Below are 17,588 nucleotides of genomic sequence, written 5' to 3'. Positions count from 1 at the left end.
TGGTTGTGAGCCACCATGTGGTTGCTGGGAATTGAACTTGGGACCTTTGGAAGAGCAGGCAATGCTCTTAATCACTGAGCCATCTCTCCAGCCCCTTATGATTATTTTAAACATTTATTTACTCGGGGGCTGAAGAGATGGCTCAGTGGTTAAGAGCATTGCCTGCTCTTCCAAAGGTCCCGAGTTCAATTCTCAGCAACCACATGGTGGCTCACAACCATCTGTAATGAGGTCTGGTGCCCTCTGCTGGCTTGCAGGCATACACTCAGACAGAATTATGTATACATAATAAATAAATATTTAAAAAAAAAACAAAAAAACATTTATTTACTCTGTGTGCATGTCTCTGCATGTGTGTGTGCCATGGTATGAATGTAGAGGGCAAAGGACAACTTCTGGGAGTCAGTACTCCCTTATACCATGTGGGTTCCCATGATCCAGCTCAGGCTTGCTGGCCGCAAGCATTTGTACCAACTAAGCTTTCTCAGTCCCTGTTTTATTCTTTCTGTTTTTTTTTTAATTATTTTTTTTTTTTTGAGACAGGATTTCTCTGTAGCTTTAGAGCTTGTCCTGGAACTAGCTCTTGTAGATTAGACTGGCCTTGAACTCATAGAGATCCGCCTGCCTCTGCCTCCCAAGTGCTGGAATTCAAGACTTGTGCTACTACCGCCTGTTTATTTATTTATTTATTCATTTTTCACGTACAAAAAGCACAGGTTCTCTTAAGCATTGAGTCGTCTATCTAACCACTCATTTTTTTTAAAGATTTATTTATTAATTATGTATACAAGGTTCTTCCTGCATATATCCCTGCAGGCCAGAAGAGGGCACCAGATCTCATTACAGGTGGTTGTGAGCCACCATGTGGTTGCTGGGAATTGAACTCAGGTCTTCTGGAAGAGAAGTCAGTGCTCTTAACCACTGAGCCATCTCTCCAGCCCTCTAGTCACTCATTTTATGGGGGTGGTTTTGTTTTGTTTTTATTTTTGCTTTTGTGGTTTTTGTTTGTTTTGTGTGTGTGTGTGTGTGTGTGTGTGTGTGGTTTTTGGAGACATGGTAGTTTTGGAACCTGTCCTGGAACTAGCTCTTTTAGACCAGGTTGACCTTGAACTCACAGAGATCTGCCGCCTCTGCATCCTGAGTGCTGAGATTAAATGCATGTGCCATCACATGCTGCTTTTGTGTTTTGAGACAGGATCTCGCTATGTAGCCCTAGCTGTCCTAGAACTCACTATATAGACCAGAATGGCCCCAAACTCTGCCTTGGAGTGTTGGGATTCAGGCAATCACTGCCTGCCACACCAGACTATTTATGTATTTTTGATCTGTTTTCCTATTCTTCTCTTATTTCTCCTTTTTTCTTTCACTATGCATTCAACCTCAGCTCACCCCCACCTGGGCAGTACTGGAGCTGGAACCTGGAGCCTAACTCATCCTAGGGAGGTACCACTGAGCCTGGCAACTATTTATCTCTGTGTGCATTGCTGTAGCATGTATGTGCCTATACAAACAAACAGAAACAAAACAACTTAAGATATCCTAAAAGCCACATCCTCGGTCAGTCTAAAGGATGCTATGTGTTTTATTTACCTGATACAAATTTAATAAAGTGGCTAGAGAGAAGACTGAGCATTTTTTTAAAAGTCTTTTTTAACTTTATTTATTTACTTATTATGTATACAATATTCTGTCTGCAGACCAGAAGAGGGCACCAGACCTCATTACAGATGGTTGTGAGCCACCATGTGGTTGCCAGGAATTGAACTCAGGACCTTTGGAAGAACAGGCAATGCTCTTAACCGCTGAATCATCTCTCCAGCCCAAGACTGAGTATTTAAAGCACTTATTGCTCTAGAAGAGGGTGGGGTTCAGTTCCCTGCACCCACACGGTGGCTCACAAACATCCATAATGCCACTTGTAAGAGATCTGATGGTTCTTCTGGCCTCTGAGGGCTTCAGCATATATGTGGTACACATACAAACACTTAGGTGCACAAATGCACATAAGATAAATGCTAAAAAATATTTTCAGGCCGGTCGTTGGTGGCTCATGCCTTTAATCTCAGCACTTGGGAGGTAGAGACAGGTGGATTTCTGTGAGTGCAAGACAGCCTGGTCTATAGTCGAGTTCCAAGACAGCTAGGGCTGTTACACAGAGAAACACAGAGAAAACCTGTCTCGAAAAATCAATGTATAAACACACACACACATTTATTTTTTCTGCTCTTCCAGAGATCCTGAGTTCAATTCCCAGAAACCACATGGAGGCTCACAACCATCTGTAATGAGATCTGATGCCCTCTTCTGGGCACACAAAGTACACAGAGTACTAAAAGTAAATAAATACATACATAAATAAATAAAATTAATTTTAAAATATTTTCAATTATTTTTATTTTATATGTGTATGTGTGCTTTGACTTCATGTATGTTTGTGCGCCAACCATGTGCCTGGTGCCCATGGAGGGCACAAGAGGATGCCCTGTGCCTGGAGTTTGTGCATCAACGTGTGTGAGGTAGAGAGTGAGCCTGGAGGAGCAAGCAGCGCTCTTAGCCACCGGGCCAGTTCTAAAAGTTTTAAATTACATGTATTGCATTTTGTTTTATATTTATTTATTTATCATGTCTATATGAATGTGCACAAGAGCCAGATCTTGCATCTTTAGTGTGGTTTCCTACACCACCGTAGGTCCTGTGGATCAAACCCCGGCAGTCAGCCTTTCTCTGCCAAGCCATCCTGCCGTCCCCCACCCCCTTTTCTGAGACAAGGTCTCACTCTATAAACGTCCTCTGTGCTGCATCAATTCTGTTTCAGCCTCCTGGGCAGGTGGATTACAAATGCGGTCTCCCAGGGCTGGCCTGATTCTGGAATTTATGCAAACGAGACCCCACTGTTTACTCTTTGTGTCTCTTGTCTTCCATCCAACATTGTTTCTTTTTTTTTTTTTTAACTTTATTTAACTTTATTTCATGGGCATTGATATAATGATGTCCGATTCTCTGGAACTGGAGTTACAGACAGTTGCAAACTGCCATGTGGGTGCTGGGGATTGAACCTGGGTCCTCTTAACCACTGAGTCATCTCATCAGCCCCCTCCAACATTGTTTCTAAGCTTCATTCCTGTCTTTTGGCAAAAGCTTTCCTTGCAGGTTGGGTGCGCAATTCTGAATCCTAGCGCGCAAGCCTTTGCAAGCATTTGAGCATCTCTGTTGGAGGCAAGGCGGGAGCAGCTGTTAGGACTGTGTTCTATGTTCATCTCCAGCCTTTGTGACCCAGCCAGCACAGTTTCCCAGAGTGTTTCCACCAACCTTCCATTGGCTTAGAACTCCTTGCCTGCCCTCCAGCTGAGAACCTTCAGAATTATTGCTGTTTTTTTTTCCTGTGTGTGTGTGTGTGTGTATAAGAAAGCTTTCTGTAGCCCAGGCTGCCTCAAATTTGCGAAGCAGGTACTCAAGGATGACCTTGAACTCTTGTTCCTCTTGCCTCAGTCCCCAGTGCTGAGATTACTGACCTTGGCTACTACCTTTTTTGAAAGTATTTATTTTTATTTTATATGTATGGGTGTCCTGCTTGTATGAATGTCTGTGTACCACTTGTGTGTCTACTGCCCTAGGAGGCCAGAAAAGGCAGTCAGGTTCCCTAAAAGTGGAGTTAAGGACAGTTGTGGGTTCTGGGAAAGAAATCTGCCAACCCTGCAAAAGCAAGGAATGCTTTTAATCTCTGAGCCACCTTCAGCCCCTTCCCTTCCTCCTCTTCTTTTGAGACTGGAGCTCACTGTGTTCCCTTGGCTAGCCTGGAACTCAGAGATCCACCTGCCTGTGCCTTTGAGGGCTTGGGTTAAAGGTCTGTGCCATCATGCCTAGCTTGAACTATATTTTAAAGATTTATTTTGAGCCGGGGTTTGGTGGCACAGGAATTTAATCTCAGTACTCCAGAGGCAGGTAGATATCTTGAGTTCAAGGCCAGCCTGGTCTTCAGAGTAAACTCTAGGTCAGCCTATATCGTGAAACTGTGTCTCAGAAAAAAGAAAACACAAACTGTGTGATTGTGTGTGTGTGTGTGTGGTGTGTGCACAATCGATGTGTGATGGGGGAGTAATAGGACTACTGTGGGAATAGAATTCAGTTCCTCAGGCTTGACAGAAAGCACCTGGAACCACCGCTGTCCAGCTTCCTTGCTTCTTGTCTTAGTGTGCTTTTCAGTTGGTCGGCGCGTTACTGCTGAGCAACGCTCCACATTTGTTTGCTTGTTTCTTTTTTTATTTACTTTTTGCTTTTTTAGGATAGGATTTTTCTGTAACAGCCCTGGCTGTCCTGGAACTCACTCTGTAGACCAGATTGGCATCCAACTCAGAAACCTTCCTGCCTCTGTGTACTGAGTGTTGGGATAAAAGGCATGTGCCACCACGCCTGGCCATGTTTGTTTTTTATTACCTGGGTATGTGGCACCCAAGGTAGATGCTCTGGAATCATCCCTGCAGGAGCAAAGTGTAGCTGTGTGGTAGTGTGTGAGCTTGCTGGAGGCCTTGGACCTATCACCACACACACACACACACACACACACACAAATTTTTTTCTTGTAGTTTTTTGGGGATAGGGTTTTGCACTCTAGTTCAGGCTGGTCTGAAATCTGTGAACTTCCTCAACTTCTGAGTGCCAATATTACAGCCTAAAAGGCTGTGGTAGCGCACACCTTTAATCTCAGCACGCCGGAGGCAAAGGCAGGCGGGTTTCTAGTTTGAGGACAGACTGGTCTAAAAAAATGAGTTCAAGGACAGCCAGGGCTACATAGAGAAACTCTGTCCTGAAAAATCAAAAATCAAAACAAAAACAAAAAGACGACAGGCTGAGCCAGCGCATTTTACTTCTCTGATTCAATCCCTTTTGGGTGGATGGAATGGGTGCGCCAAATCTTTTCTCCCCTCCCCCGCCGCAATTTTTTATAATTCTCGCCCGGGAATCCCTTTTCTTCCAACATTCATCTGTCCCTCCAAGCGGCGATCTGCAGGCTCCGAAGGAGTCTAGCCAGACGCACGAGTAGGGGGGTGGGGAAGCGTGAAGAATGTTCCAGGCCGAGGTGAGGCTACAGAACGCATCTAAGTCTGCCGGAGACCAAACTGGGGGGTGAAGGGAAAGAGGAAGAACTCTGGATGGGGGCCGGGCGTGTAGCGCAGGGGCTCTGGGGGGCGGGCAGGGCCACTGGCTGCGGGCTTCCCAGTGCAACCCGGGGTTCAAAGGCGGCGGGGCGCTGCTCTCGCTGAAGCCGCCCCCTCCTCCAACGCCGGGAAGCCCCCGCCGAGAGCAACTCAAAGAAGTTTCTGCTGATTGGAGGGAGGGCGAGGAGGCTGGGAGAAGGGGCGTGGGGGTGTGTGTCCCACTGTCATGTAAATATCCCCCGCGGGCAGGGCGGCTGCGAGGCCGACTTAAATCTCCCGCACCTGAAACCGCCTCAGTTCCTGCGAGTTTCTTCCTGCTGTGTGCATCTGGCCTCTGGCCTCTGGCTTCTAGCCACTTCCCTCGTGCCATGGCCCCGAAACGGCAATCTGCGCTTCTGCCTCAGTCCAAGAAACCCAAATCGGCTCCTTCCCCGAAACTGGAGGACAAGTCGGCCTCTCCCGGCCTGCCGAAGGGAGGTAAGTTCCTCCATCGCGTTTCCTTGCTGATCGACTCTGTGATTGGCTTTTCTCTCTCCCGATCCTTCTGGCGATGGGACCCCCACAAACTCTCCCAAAAGGCTCTCAGCTCGGGGTGGCGGGAAATAAGGCCGGTGTGAGAGAAGGAGCGGAAAGCGCGGGACTGGGGAACCCGTGCACAGAGGACTTCCTCTGGCCCGCGACACCACGTGGGACCCAGCTTGCTCTTCCCAACCCCCAAACTCTCTCTTGTGGAGTTTCTGTGCGGGTAGATGCACCACCAACCATTCTGAGGCTTCTCCACCCCTCTAACTCCGAGGCTTTGAGGTTCAAGCCCTCTTAGGTTAGTCTCCCTGTTGCTGCAGCCGTCAGCCCACAACTCTGGCCTGAATAACTGCCACCTCGTGTGGCTCCCAGCTTCCTTCTCCCATCCTGCCCGAGCAAAGCTTGTCACGTGACTGGCTCCCAGACTTGTAAGACAGCCTCTCGGTTGTCCTCCAGGTACAAACTAAGACTTCCGGTACCGAGGACCCTGCCCACTTGGTCCCCACCCACTTCTCCAGATTCCCCACGTGGTGGTGGGCTTCCTCTAGCACTTAGAATGCTAACGACCGAAACGCTTGGGTGTGTGTTCTCTCATCCCCGGCCCTGGATACCGACTTGTCCTCTTCCGGGAAACCCGTGTCTCCCCACCCTGGGGTGGGGGAGTAGAGCGCTCTCCAGCTTCTTCCCCTTTGCCTAAGCTACTATCAGAAGCTACTCTTGGCCGCGTCCAGAGTCACCCCTCATTTTTTCATTCAGATCTTTTTGTGTTCGTCTTCCTCTGTTGACCGTGAGGGCTGCGTTTCTTAGACGCTACTCCGAGTCGTGGTGTGGTGGAGTTTTCCCGCGCGGTTTGGGTCTGGTATAGGGCGGGGAAGCCGAGGGAAAGTGTTTGGTTGAAGTTTCGTGCCACGGGTGAAAGGAACACTAGGCACCGAGTGAAGCAGACATCTCAATACTTCTGTGGTTCTGTTTCCCTTTGCTGTGGTTCAGTCCCTCCCCTTTCAAATGGCAGGCAGAGAACTGCCCTATGTCCCAGGAGTGATTAAAGACACGGGGGTCTCCATGAGCAGCCCTGCTTGGCCTGGCACTTAGCCTACCTCTGCCTCTGCCATGCAGAGATTAAAAGCAGCACCATACCTGGCGTTTTCCCTTTTGTTAAATTTCAAGTTGGCCTCATTTGTCAGTGAGAGTGACCTTGAACTTTCTGATGCAGAGGGATTGCTTACAGGCAAGCACCTTAATGCCCAGGTCCTGGTGGGTTATGGAACCCCAAACCTGCTGCATGGTCTTCCATTTAGTTTACTGGCAAGAAATAGCTAACCCGCAAGAGTTGGGAGGGTGCAGCCCCAGTCTTCTTGAGTGTGCTCAGTGGACAGTAGTGGCCTGCCAGGCACTGTACCCAGCGTCAGATCACAACAGCCCTTGAGTGCTTGGTGACTTCCTGATAACGTCTGTGCCAGGCCTCTCCCATATTTATCTCTCGCCGTTCTGCGTTGTTTTCCATTTCCTATTGAACTTGCATTCATCTTGAAGTCCAGTGCCTGAAAAGGCCCCTAGAGCCCCTTCTGTAGATTGGGTACTTCATTGATACCTGCTGTGTGGGGAATGGTACCAACCCGCAGGCTAGGCTTTGTGGTTAAACAGTTTTTCAATCCCAAGTTCTTCCTACGAGTGGCTCATTAAGTCTGTGTAATGAAGTATAGCTTGTAGTTAAAAAGAACTATTGGGCATGCCTTTAATCCCAGCATTCGGGAGGCAGAGGCAGGCAGATCTCCGTGAGTTCGAGGCCAAACTGGTCTACAAGAGCTAGTTCCAGAACAGGCTCCAAAGCTACAGAGAAACCCCGTCTCAACAACAACAACAACAAAAAGAACCGATTGGAGAGATGGCTCAGTACTTAGGAGCACTTTCGCCTGGCTGAAGGACTTGGATTTAGTTTCCCAGCACTCATATGGCAGCTCGGGGAGGAGCCAGCCCTTCCTTGCACCTGGAGCAACCTACACTTATATATACACACACAAAAAACACTCTTGCATGTAAAATAAAAAGTTTTCAATGTTTTTATGATACAAAGGGAAAGAAACTTACCCATCGTTCTTAGTAGGCTTGTATTTTGTGTGTGTGTGTGTGTGCGCCAAGTTTTGATGTCAGTTGTGTCTCTTAGGCCACATTTAAAACATTGAAGGTTTGGGGTGGGAAGAACTCAGAGGCAAGACTGTGCTGGCCTACATAGCTAGTTCCAGTCCCCATCAAAGAAAAATTTTGATCCCGTTTCTTGTAAACTTCAGTTAGGGGTGAGGCTTTGTGGATGGGAGACAGGCGAAAGCTCAGCAGGCACCGGGCCTGGGGTTCCAGTCCCATTACCTCAGTTTATTTTTGTCTGTAAAATGTACTTTGTATCTGTTCTATCTGAGTTCAGTTTGAGGCTGGGGCGGGGTTGGGTGATAGAGCGGCTGGCCTAGTAGGCACCAGGCCCTGGGTTTAACTCCCAGCACTCAATATCTATAAAACCTACATTATGTTGAGTGAGGGTTGCATGAAAATATAGCTAACTAATCCCAGCCATGACCCATAGAAATGCCCTAGTGAGGTGGCCGTCAACAGTTTTTCCTTTTGAGACGCTGTTGCACACTATCCCAGGCTGACCCTAGGTCCTTCTGCCTTGGTCTCTTAAGTCCTACTTGCCTGGTTTTGTTTGTGGAATTTTTCCCCTAGTCAGGGCTTTTCTGCAACAAACCCTGGCTGTTCTGGGACTTGCTCTGTATGTAGATAAGGCTGGCCCCGAACTCAAAAATCCGCCTGCTGAGGTCCCTTTGCTTGGGAGCTGTGGGAGTCTTTAGTGGAGTTCCTTAGTGGATGTTGACAGGTTTTTGGTTGGTTTGTTTTTTTTTGAGACACGGTTTCTCTGTGTAACCCTGGCTGTCCTGGAACCAGCGCTGTAGACCAGGCTGGCCTCGAACTCACAGAGGTCCACCAGCCTCTGTCTTTCCAGTGCTTGGATTAAAGGCATGCACCACCACCGCCAAGCTTCCTTAGTGGCTGTTGACAGGCTTAAGTTTACAATAGATGAATGGAATTCATTGAGCATAAGGTGAGCCAGAAGGCTTAGAAGAGTCTCCTCGAGTTTGTGAAGACTGTATATTGTGTATTTTTTTTTTACATTTATTGATCACTCGCCATGAATGTCTTGACTATTTGAGCCACATTGCTTTATCTTTAAGAGCCGCTAATAAGATTGGAATGCTAGAAGGTGGGTGAATAACCCGAGTTGAAGAGCACCCCGGTAGAAAGAGGGCTTTTCCAAAACCACGTGTTGAAGTACAGGTAGACAGAAGAGAGCTGCTGTCTTTTCAAGATCTGGAAAATGGTTTAAGCAGAAAAGCCTCCTCCTGACATAGTACTTAAGGGCTTTTTAATCTAAAGCTATTTTTTGCTGTTTTACCCTTTAAGAACCTATGAACATTTCTCCATTTGTCGCCTCAAACTCCGCTGAGATGGGCACTGGGTGCTAAGGAGCCAAAGGACCTGTGGCAGAATGCCGCTTCCTACATTCAGAGGACTCAAACTCCAGTGTGAACCTTTTAGAGTACGACCTGTGACAGCTTTTAAAATTTGAAAGCCGAGTGCAGAGACCCTTGACTTGGTTCAAGGGTACATCGGGGCACTGGGAGTAGACTGGATAGATGAGAGTTTGAGTTAGGTCCGCAGCTTCTCCATCTAGAAAAAAGGATGGAGGTGTCTCTTTCTCCCACTAAGAGGAAGGTCGGACCGTGCACGGGGTGTGCAGGACTCAGGCCGGTGTGTGTAGTTTGTGAATTCCCTAGGCCTGCACTTCCGAGGGGCTGCGCGCGCCCCCTCTCCGGCGCCCCCCGGCCGCCCGGCATAGGGAAGCCGCTCAGCCACCACGTGATGCGCGAATATTGGGGAGAGAAGGCCCCGCCCCTCAAGTCACCGCGCGCCCGCCGTCGCGCGCAAACGTCCCGGGTCGGCAGGAGAAGGGGAAAGCGGGGGAGGGGAGCGCCGCGCGGGGGACGGACCATGCGTCGCGGAGCCGCTTCCTCCCGCCTCTCGTCCAGGCCCCAGTGTCCCCACCACCGCCACCACCACCCGCCTCGGCCCCGCCCCCTGGCCCGCGGCCCCAGCCAATGGCTGCGCGGCGCGAGCGTCTCCGGCTGGGGGCGGGACTTGCGCAGGTCTGGCGCGCCTGCGCTCTGCCGACTGCCCCTCGCCGCGAAGGGGAGGAGGAGGAGGAGGAGGAGGAGGTGGTGGAGGAGGAGGAGGAGGCGGCTCGGGGCAATCGAGAAGCGAGCCGGAGCGCGGAGCGCGAGTCGGAGTCTAGCCGAGCCGCCGCCGCCTCCCCGCCTTCAGCGAGAGCCCCGGCCGGGGGCCCGCCACAACGCGCCCGGGCCTGCCTCGGCGTCAGGCCCCGCGGGCAGCGCCAGGCAGCCAAGGGGAGGGCGAGCAAGTGAGCGCCGGGAGGAGGCGGCCGGAGCGAGCGGGCGCCGCGCGTGTGGCGTGAGGGGAAGCCGCTGGCCGCCCCCTTGGCCGTCCCTTCGCTCCCCCTCCCCGCTCCCTGCCCCGACCGCGGAGGGCACCATGTCGGCGCCGACGGCCAAAGCCAGTAAAAAGGAGCTCAACTCCAACCACGACGGGGCCGACGAGACCTCAGGTGAGGACCGGGCGCGGCGGGGGCCCGGCCGCGCCGCCATCTTTCGGCCCGGGCCGCGGGCTGCGGGGGGCGCGCGGGGACCCGCGGAGCCGGCGCCCTTTTTGTGTGCGGCGCGGGACCGGGGGGCCGGGGTGGCGGCGGGCGAGGCGGGGGCGCTGCGGCCTGCGCGGCGGGCGGAGACCCCCCTTCCCCCCCGCCCGCGCTCTCCTCCCCCTCCCTCCCTCCCGAGAAGCCTCTCTTTATTGTGCTCCGCCATGATGCCTCGCTCCCATCAGCCGCCGCCGCCGCCACATGGTGCGGCCGGACGCAGCCCTGCGGCCCGGCCTCTCCCGCCGTCCTGCTTCCCGCCCGGCGCCGCGGCGGGACCGGGAGCCTGGGTCTGGGGCGGGGTAGCGACGCGGAGCCGGCGCGAAGATGCTCCGGGCAGCGCGGCTCGCACGCCCCACGTGGGGCAGCCACACTCGGCCGAGCCTGGCGCGCGAGGGATCTGGCCCTGCGGCCGAGGCACGCAGGGCCTTCCACGGGCCCTCAGGGTGCCGGGCCCTCGCCGGGAGGCTCGTTCTTAGCAAAGGGCAGCGGCAGAGCCCGGGGCTGGTTACCGGAAATGGACCGCGCGAGCGGGGCCCCCTCACGCCCACTTGGCTTTGTAAAGGCCCTCGCAGTCCTCACCGGACAAAAGGGCACGAATCTGGAGCACACCCCCTTTCCTCCCGGTGCTTCCTAGTTTGGGGGACGGCCTTTTCCCAGTAAGTGCGTTCAGAAATCGCGCACGGCCGTGTATGATGACCAGTCTGCTCGGGATTGGGTTGAAGGAGTTGGAATCGGGTCCCCGATCTACCGCCGCAGAGGCGGCTCTGGACTGGTAGCTGGCTAGTCTTTTTTGTTGGTATATGTTGATAACCGGAATAGGCCGTGCTATTCTGTTTTAAAGCCGTTGTACCAGTTGGTAGTATTCGAATTTGTCATGGATTAGTTTCCACATTCAGTTAGCAGCTGGCACATTCTACTGCAAGTGTATAATGTGATTAGTAATAAACACGAAGAATTTCTGAATGAGGCTTAGCCTCTCCTTCACCTTTCATAACGAAGGCCGATGATTGGAGCCTTAAACTCTTAAAAAGTGATCCAGTAATGAGGCATTTTCCTGAGTAGGCTAGCAGATACTTTAGGGTCAAGGAATGAGAAAGTAATTTGTCAACTGCATGCTTGAACACGTGGGGAGCATGCTTTGCAGTAAGCACATTTTTAGCACATATCAGGAAGTGTAGCTTGTAATTTGGATTGAGTCTCGTGTTCTTTTGTTTTGCAGAAAAAGAACAGCAAGAAGCAATTGAACACATTGACGAAGTACAAAATGAAATAGACAGGTAAATTTATTTAATTCACTTTATGGAAGTTTTCTTGAGGATCTGATTGGCCTGCATTCAGTCAAGGAAGGTTATGGTGAATGTGTCCAGTTTCTTGGTCTAGTGATAATTCCTGACTAAAATAAGCATACCTCAACCTCCCAGATGCAGGGAGACTGTAGGTTGGGTTTGCTTTTGGAGGCTACAAAATTGCCAGGCTACCTGGATTTTCATAGATTGTATGGCCCCAATGTTGCTTGTTTCTTGATCAACACCTTCTCTTAATACTTTCTGTTATGGGAAACCCAGTCACAATAGCCTGGAAATGGACTATGCTGAAATACAATGTTTCCAGGACTGGAGATGCCAGCCAGTTCTGTGGATTTGGTTCTTCTAGAGGCCTGGAGGCTGTTATGCCACATACTAGGTCCCTAAGGGAGAATAATGTTGCTAAGATGTGTCAGTTTGGATATTTAACTTTACTGTCTTAGTTTTTTATTCAGTCTTCAGGGATAAACTGGGGGACTGCTTCTTGCAGTCCTGAACCCAGTAAGAAATTCTGTGGTTGTAAACAGTTATCTGTCAGCCATCACAGTCAATATGCCTTCGTTGTTTCAGACTTAATGAACAAGCCAGTGAGGAAATACTAAAAGTAGAACAAAAATATAACAAACTCCGCCAACCGTTTTTTCAGAAGAGGTCAGAATTGATCGCTAAAATCCCAAATTTTTGGGTAACCACATTTGTCAACCATCCACAAGGTATGTGGGGGGTTAGCAGTAATGAAGGTTATTGGGGGGCATTTGTCCTGGAATTGGGGCGTTCTGGGGGCACTTAATCTCACAGGGCTACAGTCAGGACAAAGTCCTGGAGTCAGTGGATTTGTCAGAGAACAAAGCTGTTACTGAACTTGTAAACACTATAAAGTGGTCATTAAGTGAGTTGCTTCTCTAGTGTCTGCACTGCTTGGGGAGGAAGACGAAGAGGCTCTGCATTATTTAACCAGAGTTGAAGTAACAGAATTTGAAGACATTAAATCAGGTTACAGAATAGATTTTGTAAGTATCAAATATCTGTTTGTCATTGAGAATGAATGTATGCTTTGGTTATGAGAGTTGTTTATTGATTGCTAATCTTTTGATTTATTACAGTATTTTGATGAAAACCCCTACTTCGAAAATAAAGTTCTCTCCAAAGAATTTCATCTGAATGAGAGTGGTGACCCATCCTCAAAGTCCACTGAAATCAAATGGAAATCTGGAAAGGTAGATTAGCTGAATCTGCTAGTGCTTGGTGCCTTAGATCACTGGGTGTAAAGTGCAGAAATTCTGGTGTGTAGAGATCAGATACAATTCTAGTTGTACAAAAGTTTTTATACTACACTGTATCTTCCTAACAGAGTTTTGTTTTTCAATTTTCTTTTTTGGAGACACAGGTCTGATGTCTAGGTCTACAGTGGAAGTGATTTTTATGAAATGATAGGCACATACTTCTGTGAAAGCACTTGACAAGCACATTTTATAATTGTTCTTAGTAATTGCTCTATAGTGATCTTTAGTGCTTTGGGGGATTTGGGTGTTATAGGCTAATAATAGGACATACTGCGTTTTTATTTAGGATTTGACAAAACGCTCGAGTCAAACACAGAATAAGGCCAGCAGGAAGAGACAACACGAAGAGCCAGAGAGCTTCTTTACCTGGTTTACTGACCACTCTGATGCAGGTGCAGATGAGTTAGGAGAGGTCATCAAAGATGACATCTGGCCAAACCCCTTGCAGTACTATTTGGTGAGTTGGTTGATGTTCGTTCACTTGGGGGTGTTAATGTGTCCTACAAAGTGAGTTCAGTTCATAAAGGAACGTTGCCTGTTTTTTAAGGTTCCTGATATGGACGATGAAGAAGGAGAGGCAGAAGATGATGACGATGATGATGAAGAAGAAGAAGGCTTGGAAGATATTGATGAAGAAGGAGATGAAGGTGAAGAAGATGAAGATGAAGATGATGATGAAGGGGAAGAAGGAGAGGTAAGGAAACTTGTTAACCCCCTAATGACTTTTGAAATTATGTATAGAATATAATAATGAATAATAAAACTGTATAATATAATTAGAATGTGGGAGATTAGGGGAGAATGAGGTATTAACATCTGGGACTTTTTCTTTAAAATTTTGCCTACATGTCTGTGTGATTTATCTGCAAAGATCAAAAGAGGGCATAGGATCCCCCAGTACTTAAGTTATGGGTGATTGTGAACTGCTATGTGGGTGTCGGGGTCCTAAAGTGCTCTTAATCCATGAACATACATACTCTTCCTGCCAGTGTTTGCTTAATCAAGAGTCATATTTCACCTAGGAGAACTGGGTTCTCCAGGGACTGCCCTGTGCTGGTAAAGGCAGTGAGGAGTCTTAGAACCCGCCCTGGCTGACGGCCCCTCTCTTTCAGGAGGACGACGGCGAGGACGACTAGCAGAAGACTGATGGATCCCAACCTCTTTTTATTTTCTTTTTCTTTTTTAAATTTCTCCAGTCCCTGGGAGCAAGTTGCAGTCATTTCCCTCCCCTCCCCAATTCCTCCTGTGCTCACTCGCCCTGTTTTTGAGGTCTCACTTCTCAACACCATGGTTCTCAACTTATTTTGGGAATGTCTTGAGCAAAATACAATGAAAAGAATCTCCACTACTCTGTTCTACATTCATTTTTATCTTTTCTTGTCTCGAACTGTGGATTCAACACCACCACCACCGTGCTCTGTGGGAAAAAAGAAAAGCCCTCCAGCCCCTTTGGCTCTGCTGGAGGCTGGGGGGTGCTAGGCCCCTGTGTAGTAGTGCATAGAATTCTAGCTTTTTTCCTTTCTCTGTATATTGGGCTCAGAGATTACACTGTGTCTATGTGAATACAGACAGTTAGCATTTACCAACATGTATCTGTCTACTTTCTCTTGTTTAATAAAAAGAAAAAAAAAGAAAAAAAGGGGGGGTATAGAAGGTCAGCAAGGGTGGGTTTGAGGTGTCTGGGGGGGTAAGTGGGCATTGTGACAACATGGCTTCTCCTTTGGCATGTTTAATTGTGATGTTTAACAGACATCCTTGCAGTTTAAGATGACACTTTTAAAATAAAATTCTCTCCTAACGATGACTCGAGCCCTACCACTCAATGGGAGAATCAGCAGAACCTGTAGGGGTTTATTTGGAGTTCACATTCTCTGTTGTAACTTTATTTTTATTTTTTTTATTTTAGTTTTTTGGTTTTCACTGGAAGGAAAAGATGCTCATTTTAAATGTTGAAGTGTACAAGTTGCTTTGTTACAATAAAACCAATGTGTACACAAAGGACCGGATGCTTTTCTATCAGAACAGATGCTCAACATGACCTTCCAAGTTTGACCTGCATAATGGCGTCATGTCAAACTTTGTCTCCCTAACTTCATATTTTTTGATACGCACTTTGCAGGATGACCTCAGGGCTATGCAGATTGAGTTAAAGGGATGTGAATCATGTCTTAATGTCTCCGTAACTGGGTGGATGTGGGTACAGTTTGCTGCAATGGACTTGTACCCATGATTTTTATCTCAATTTGGCATTTTTTAAACGGGCCTTTAGTTACCTGGATATTATGACAGCACCTGCTCCCACCATGTCACAGACCTGTTGCTCTAATGGCATCTGTACGAAGGACAGCTGCTGGCGTGTCTTCATTGGCAATTTGAACTGACCAAGGAAATGGGCTTTCAGAGTCAGCAGTCTTTGGGGTGGTTGGGAGTGCACTGTCCCAGGTATGTAGCAGAGCTTCTCAGACTCTGTGAATCTGAGTGGATAAAGGACTTTTGTCTGCTCAACGCCATTGTGCAGAGAATGTCTTGGAAAGCTACCTGATACATAAGCTTTTTAATGCTGTAAAATAGAGCTAAAATTAAATGCCACTTTTTCAGAGATGATTAATGGACAGCCTGGTCAAATTCAAAGCTTTTTGATGTATAAAACTTTATAAATGGAACTACTCCATCAATAGGCAAAGTGTAACCAAATCTGTCTAGATGGATAGTGTGTAATTTCTGCACAGGACTCTGTTTAGTAAATACATCACTGTATACGTCAGGAATCTTGCTCCAATAAAGGAACATAAAGATTTTTTTTGGACTGGGGTCATTCTCCTTGTTTTGTAGAGATTTAGAAGATGTACTAATGGTTTGGGTACTGGGGCTATTCATTGGTGATTATGGCCCAGGTACAATTAAAAAGTTGAGGTGTCTACCGGATCCATATACACTTCATTGTGACACTGGGCAGTCTGGTGATTGAGGGAGGGTGCTGGCCTAGAATTTAGTGAATCTGACTTCAGCAATTAAAGTGCTGGGGCGTGTGTGCTGATTTAAATTAGGATAGTAGTACTAAGTCTATGTCTCTTACCCCCTTTTAATTTTGTTTTTCACTTTTTGAGACAGGGTTTCTCTGAGCATTGGAGCCTGCCCTGGAATTTGCTCTGAACCGGGCTGGCCTCGAATTCTTACTGCTTCTACTTCCCAGGTGCTGGAACTAAAGATGTGAACCACCACTGCCCTCCCGCCTACTTTTTTTTTATTGATATTTATTGAGCTCTACATTTTTTTCTCCTCCCCTCCCTGCCCCCCCCCCCTTCAATCTACCCCTAAGGTCCCCATGCTCCCAATTTACTCAGGAGATCTTGTCTTTTTCTACTTTCTACTTCCCATGTAGGTTAGAACTATGTAAGTCTCTCTTAGTGTCCGCATTGTTGTCTAAGTTCTCTGGGATTGTGGTTTGTAGGCTGGCTTTCTTTGCTTAATGTTTAAAAACCACCTATGAGTGAGTACATGTGATAAAAATTGTCTTTCTGTGTATGGGTTACCTCACTCAATGTTTTCTAGCTCCAATCATTTTCCTGCAAAATTGAAGCTGTCTTTTTTTTTTTTTTTTTTTTGCTGTGTAGGTACTCCATTGTGTAAATGTACCACATTTTCTTTTTCCATTCTTTGATCGAGGGGCATTTAGGTTGTTTTCAGGTTCTGGCTATGACAAACAAAGCTGCTATGAACACAGTTGAGCACATGTCCTTGTGGGACAATTGAGCATCCTTTGGATATATACCCAAAGGTGGTACTACTGGGTCTTGAGGAAGATTGTTTCCTAATTTTCTGAGAAATCGCCACACTGACATCCAAAGGGGTTGTACCAGCTTGCATTCCCACCAGCAATGCAGAAGTGTTCCCTTTTCCCACAACCTCTCCAGCATAAGTTGTCATCAGTGTTTTTGATCTTGTCCATTCCTACAGGTGTAAGATGGAATCTCTGAGTTTTGACTTGCATTTCTCTGATGACTAAGGATGTTGGACATTTCCTTACATGTACTCCATTTTGTTATTGGATTATGTGATCTTTGGGTGACCAATTTTTTGAGTTCTTTGTATATTTTGGAGATAAGACCTCTGATGTCCCACCTACTTTTTAACATTAGTATGCTATACCTTAGTTTTACATTTGTACCTTCTGTTTTTTTGTAAAGTCACCTTTCAATAGCTCTGGGCTCTCCTTTTTATTGCCTATTGTCTCTGAGTTGCCGTGGAACTCTAGTCCTTGAACTTTTGGATGCTCTCAGTCTGAGTTTCCCCAGTATCTATAGGATTACTGGACTTTGTGAGGTGATAGATAGTCATATATAGAGGAAAGAGTTAGTTATGGCAAGATACCACACCTGTGACTCCAGCATTTGGGAAAGGCGGGGTGCTACCCGAGTCCTTGTAACACGTTTTGCTTGTATGAATATTTTCCTTGCCTTTATGTCGGTAGTTCTCTGGAAGGGCAGCAGAGGGTGTTGAGGTTCCCTGGTCCTGGAGTTCCTTGGTCCTCCGGAAAGACAGCCAGATTTTTACCTTTCCAGCC

At 47.8% G+C, this 17,588-nt stretch overlaps 1 protein-coding gene across 2 annotated transcripts; it reads left to right on the top strand.

The window, feature by feature from the left end:
- Positions 1-5,062: 5,062 nt before the first annotated feature.
- Set (SET nuclear proto-oncogene) lies at positions 5,063-15,830 on the top strand. 2 transcript variants are annotated; one of them, XM_087899792.1, is made up of 9 exons: positions 5,063-5,077; positions 5,406-5,633; positions 11,657-11,714; positions 12,312-12,454; positions 12,648-12,751; positions 12,845-12,958; positions 13,311-13,481; positions 13,572-13,718; positions 14,137-15,830. In XM_087899792.1, exons 2-9 carry the CDS (start codon positions 5,525-5,527, stop codon positions 14,158-14,160), a joined length of 870 nt encoding a protein of 289 aa, XP_087755918.1. In that variant the 5' UTR covers positions 5,063-5,077; positions 5,406-5,524; the 3' UTR covers positions 14,161-15,830. The 2 variants fall into 2 exon arrangements, with proteins under 2 accessions (XP_087755918.1, XP_087755917.1); XM_087899791.1 differs by lacking the exons at positions 5,063-5,077; positions 5,406-5,633 and adding an exon at positions 9,970-10,347.
- Positions 15,831-17,588: the final 1,758 nt, after the last annotated feature.

The sequence above is a fragment of the Myodes glareolus genome, chromosome 21 (assembly GCF_982192425.1).
Source record: "Myodes glareolus chromosome 21, mMyoGla1.1, whole genome shotgun sequence".
In the NCBI taxonomy this organism is placed as follows: Eukaryota; Metazoa; Chordata; class Mammalia; order Rodentia; family Cricetidae; genus Myodes; species Myodes glareolus.
Note: the sequence above shows the minus strand (reverse complement) of the source record. Positions and strands in the feature narration are given on the sequence as shown.

What these genes read in the sequence shown, in the direction of transcription:
- Set (XM_087899792.1), top strand. Translation starts at nt 5,525, where the DNA reads ATGGCCCCGAAACGGCAATCTGCGCTTCTGCCTCAGTCCAAGAAACCC. An exon ending in GTACAAAATGAAATAGACAG is followed by an intron (nt 11,715 to 12,311) that starts GTAAATTTATTT and finishes TCGTTGTTTCAG; the next exon opens with ACTTAATGAACAAGCCAGTG. An exon ending in TCAAATGGAAATCTGGAAAG is followed by an intron (nt 12,959 to 13,310) that starts GTAGATTAGCTG and finishes GTTTTTATTTAG; the next exon opens with GATTTGACAAAACGCTCGAG.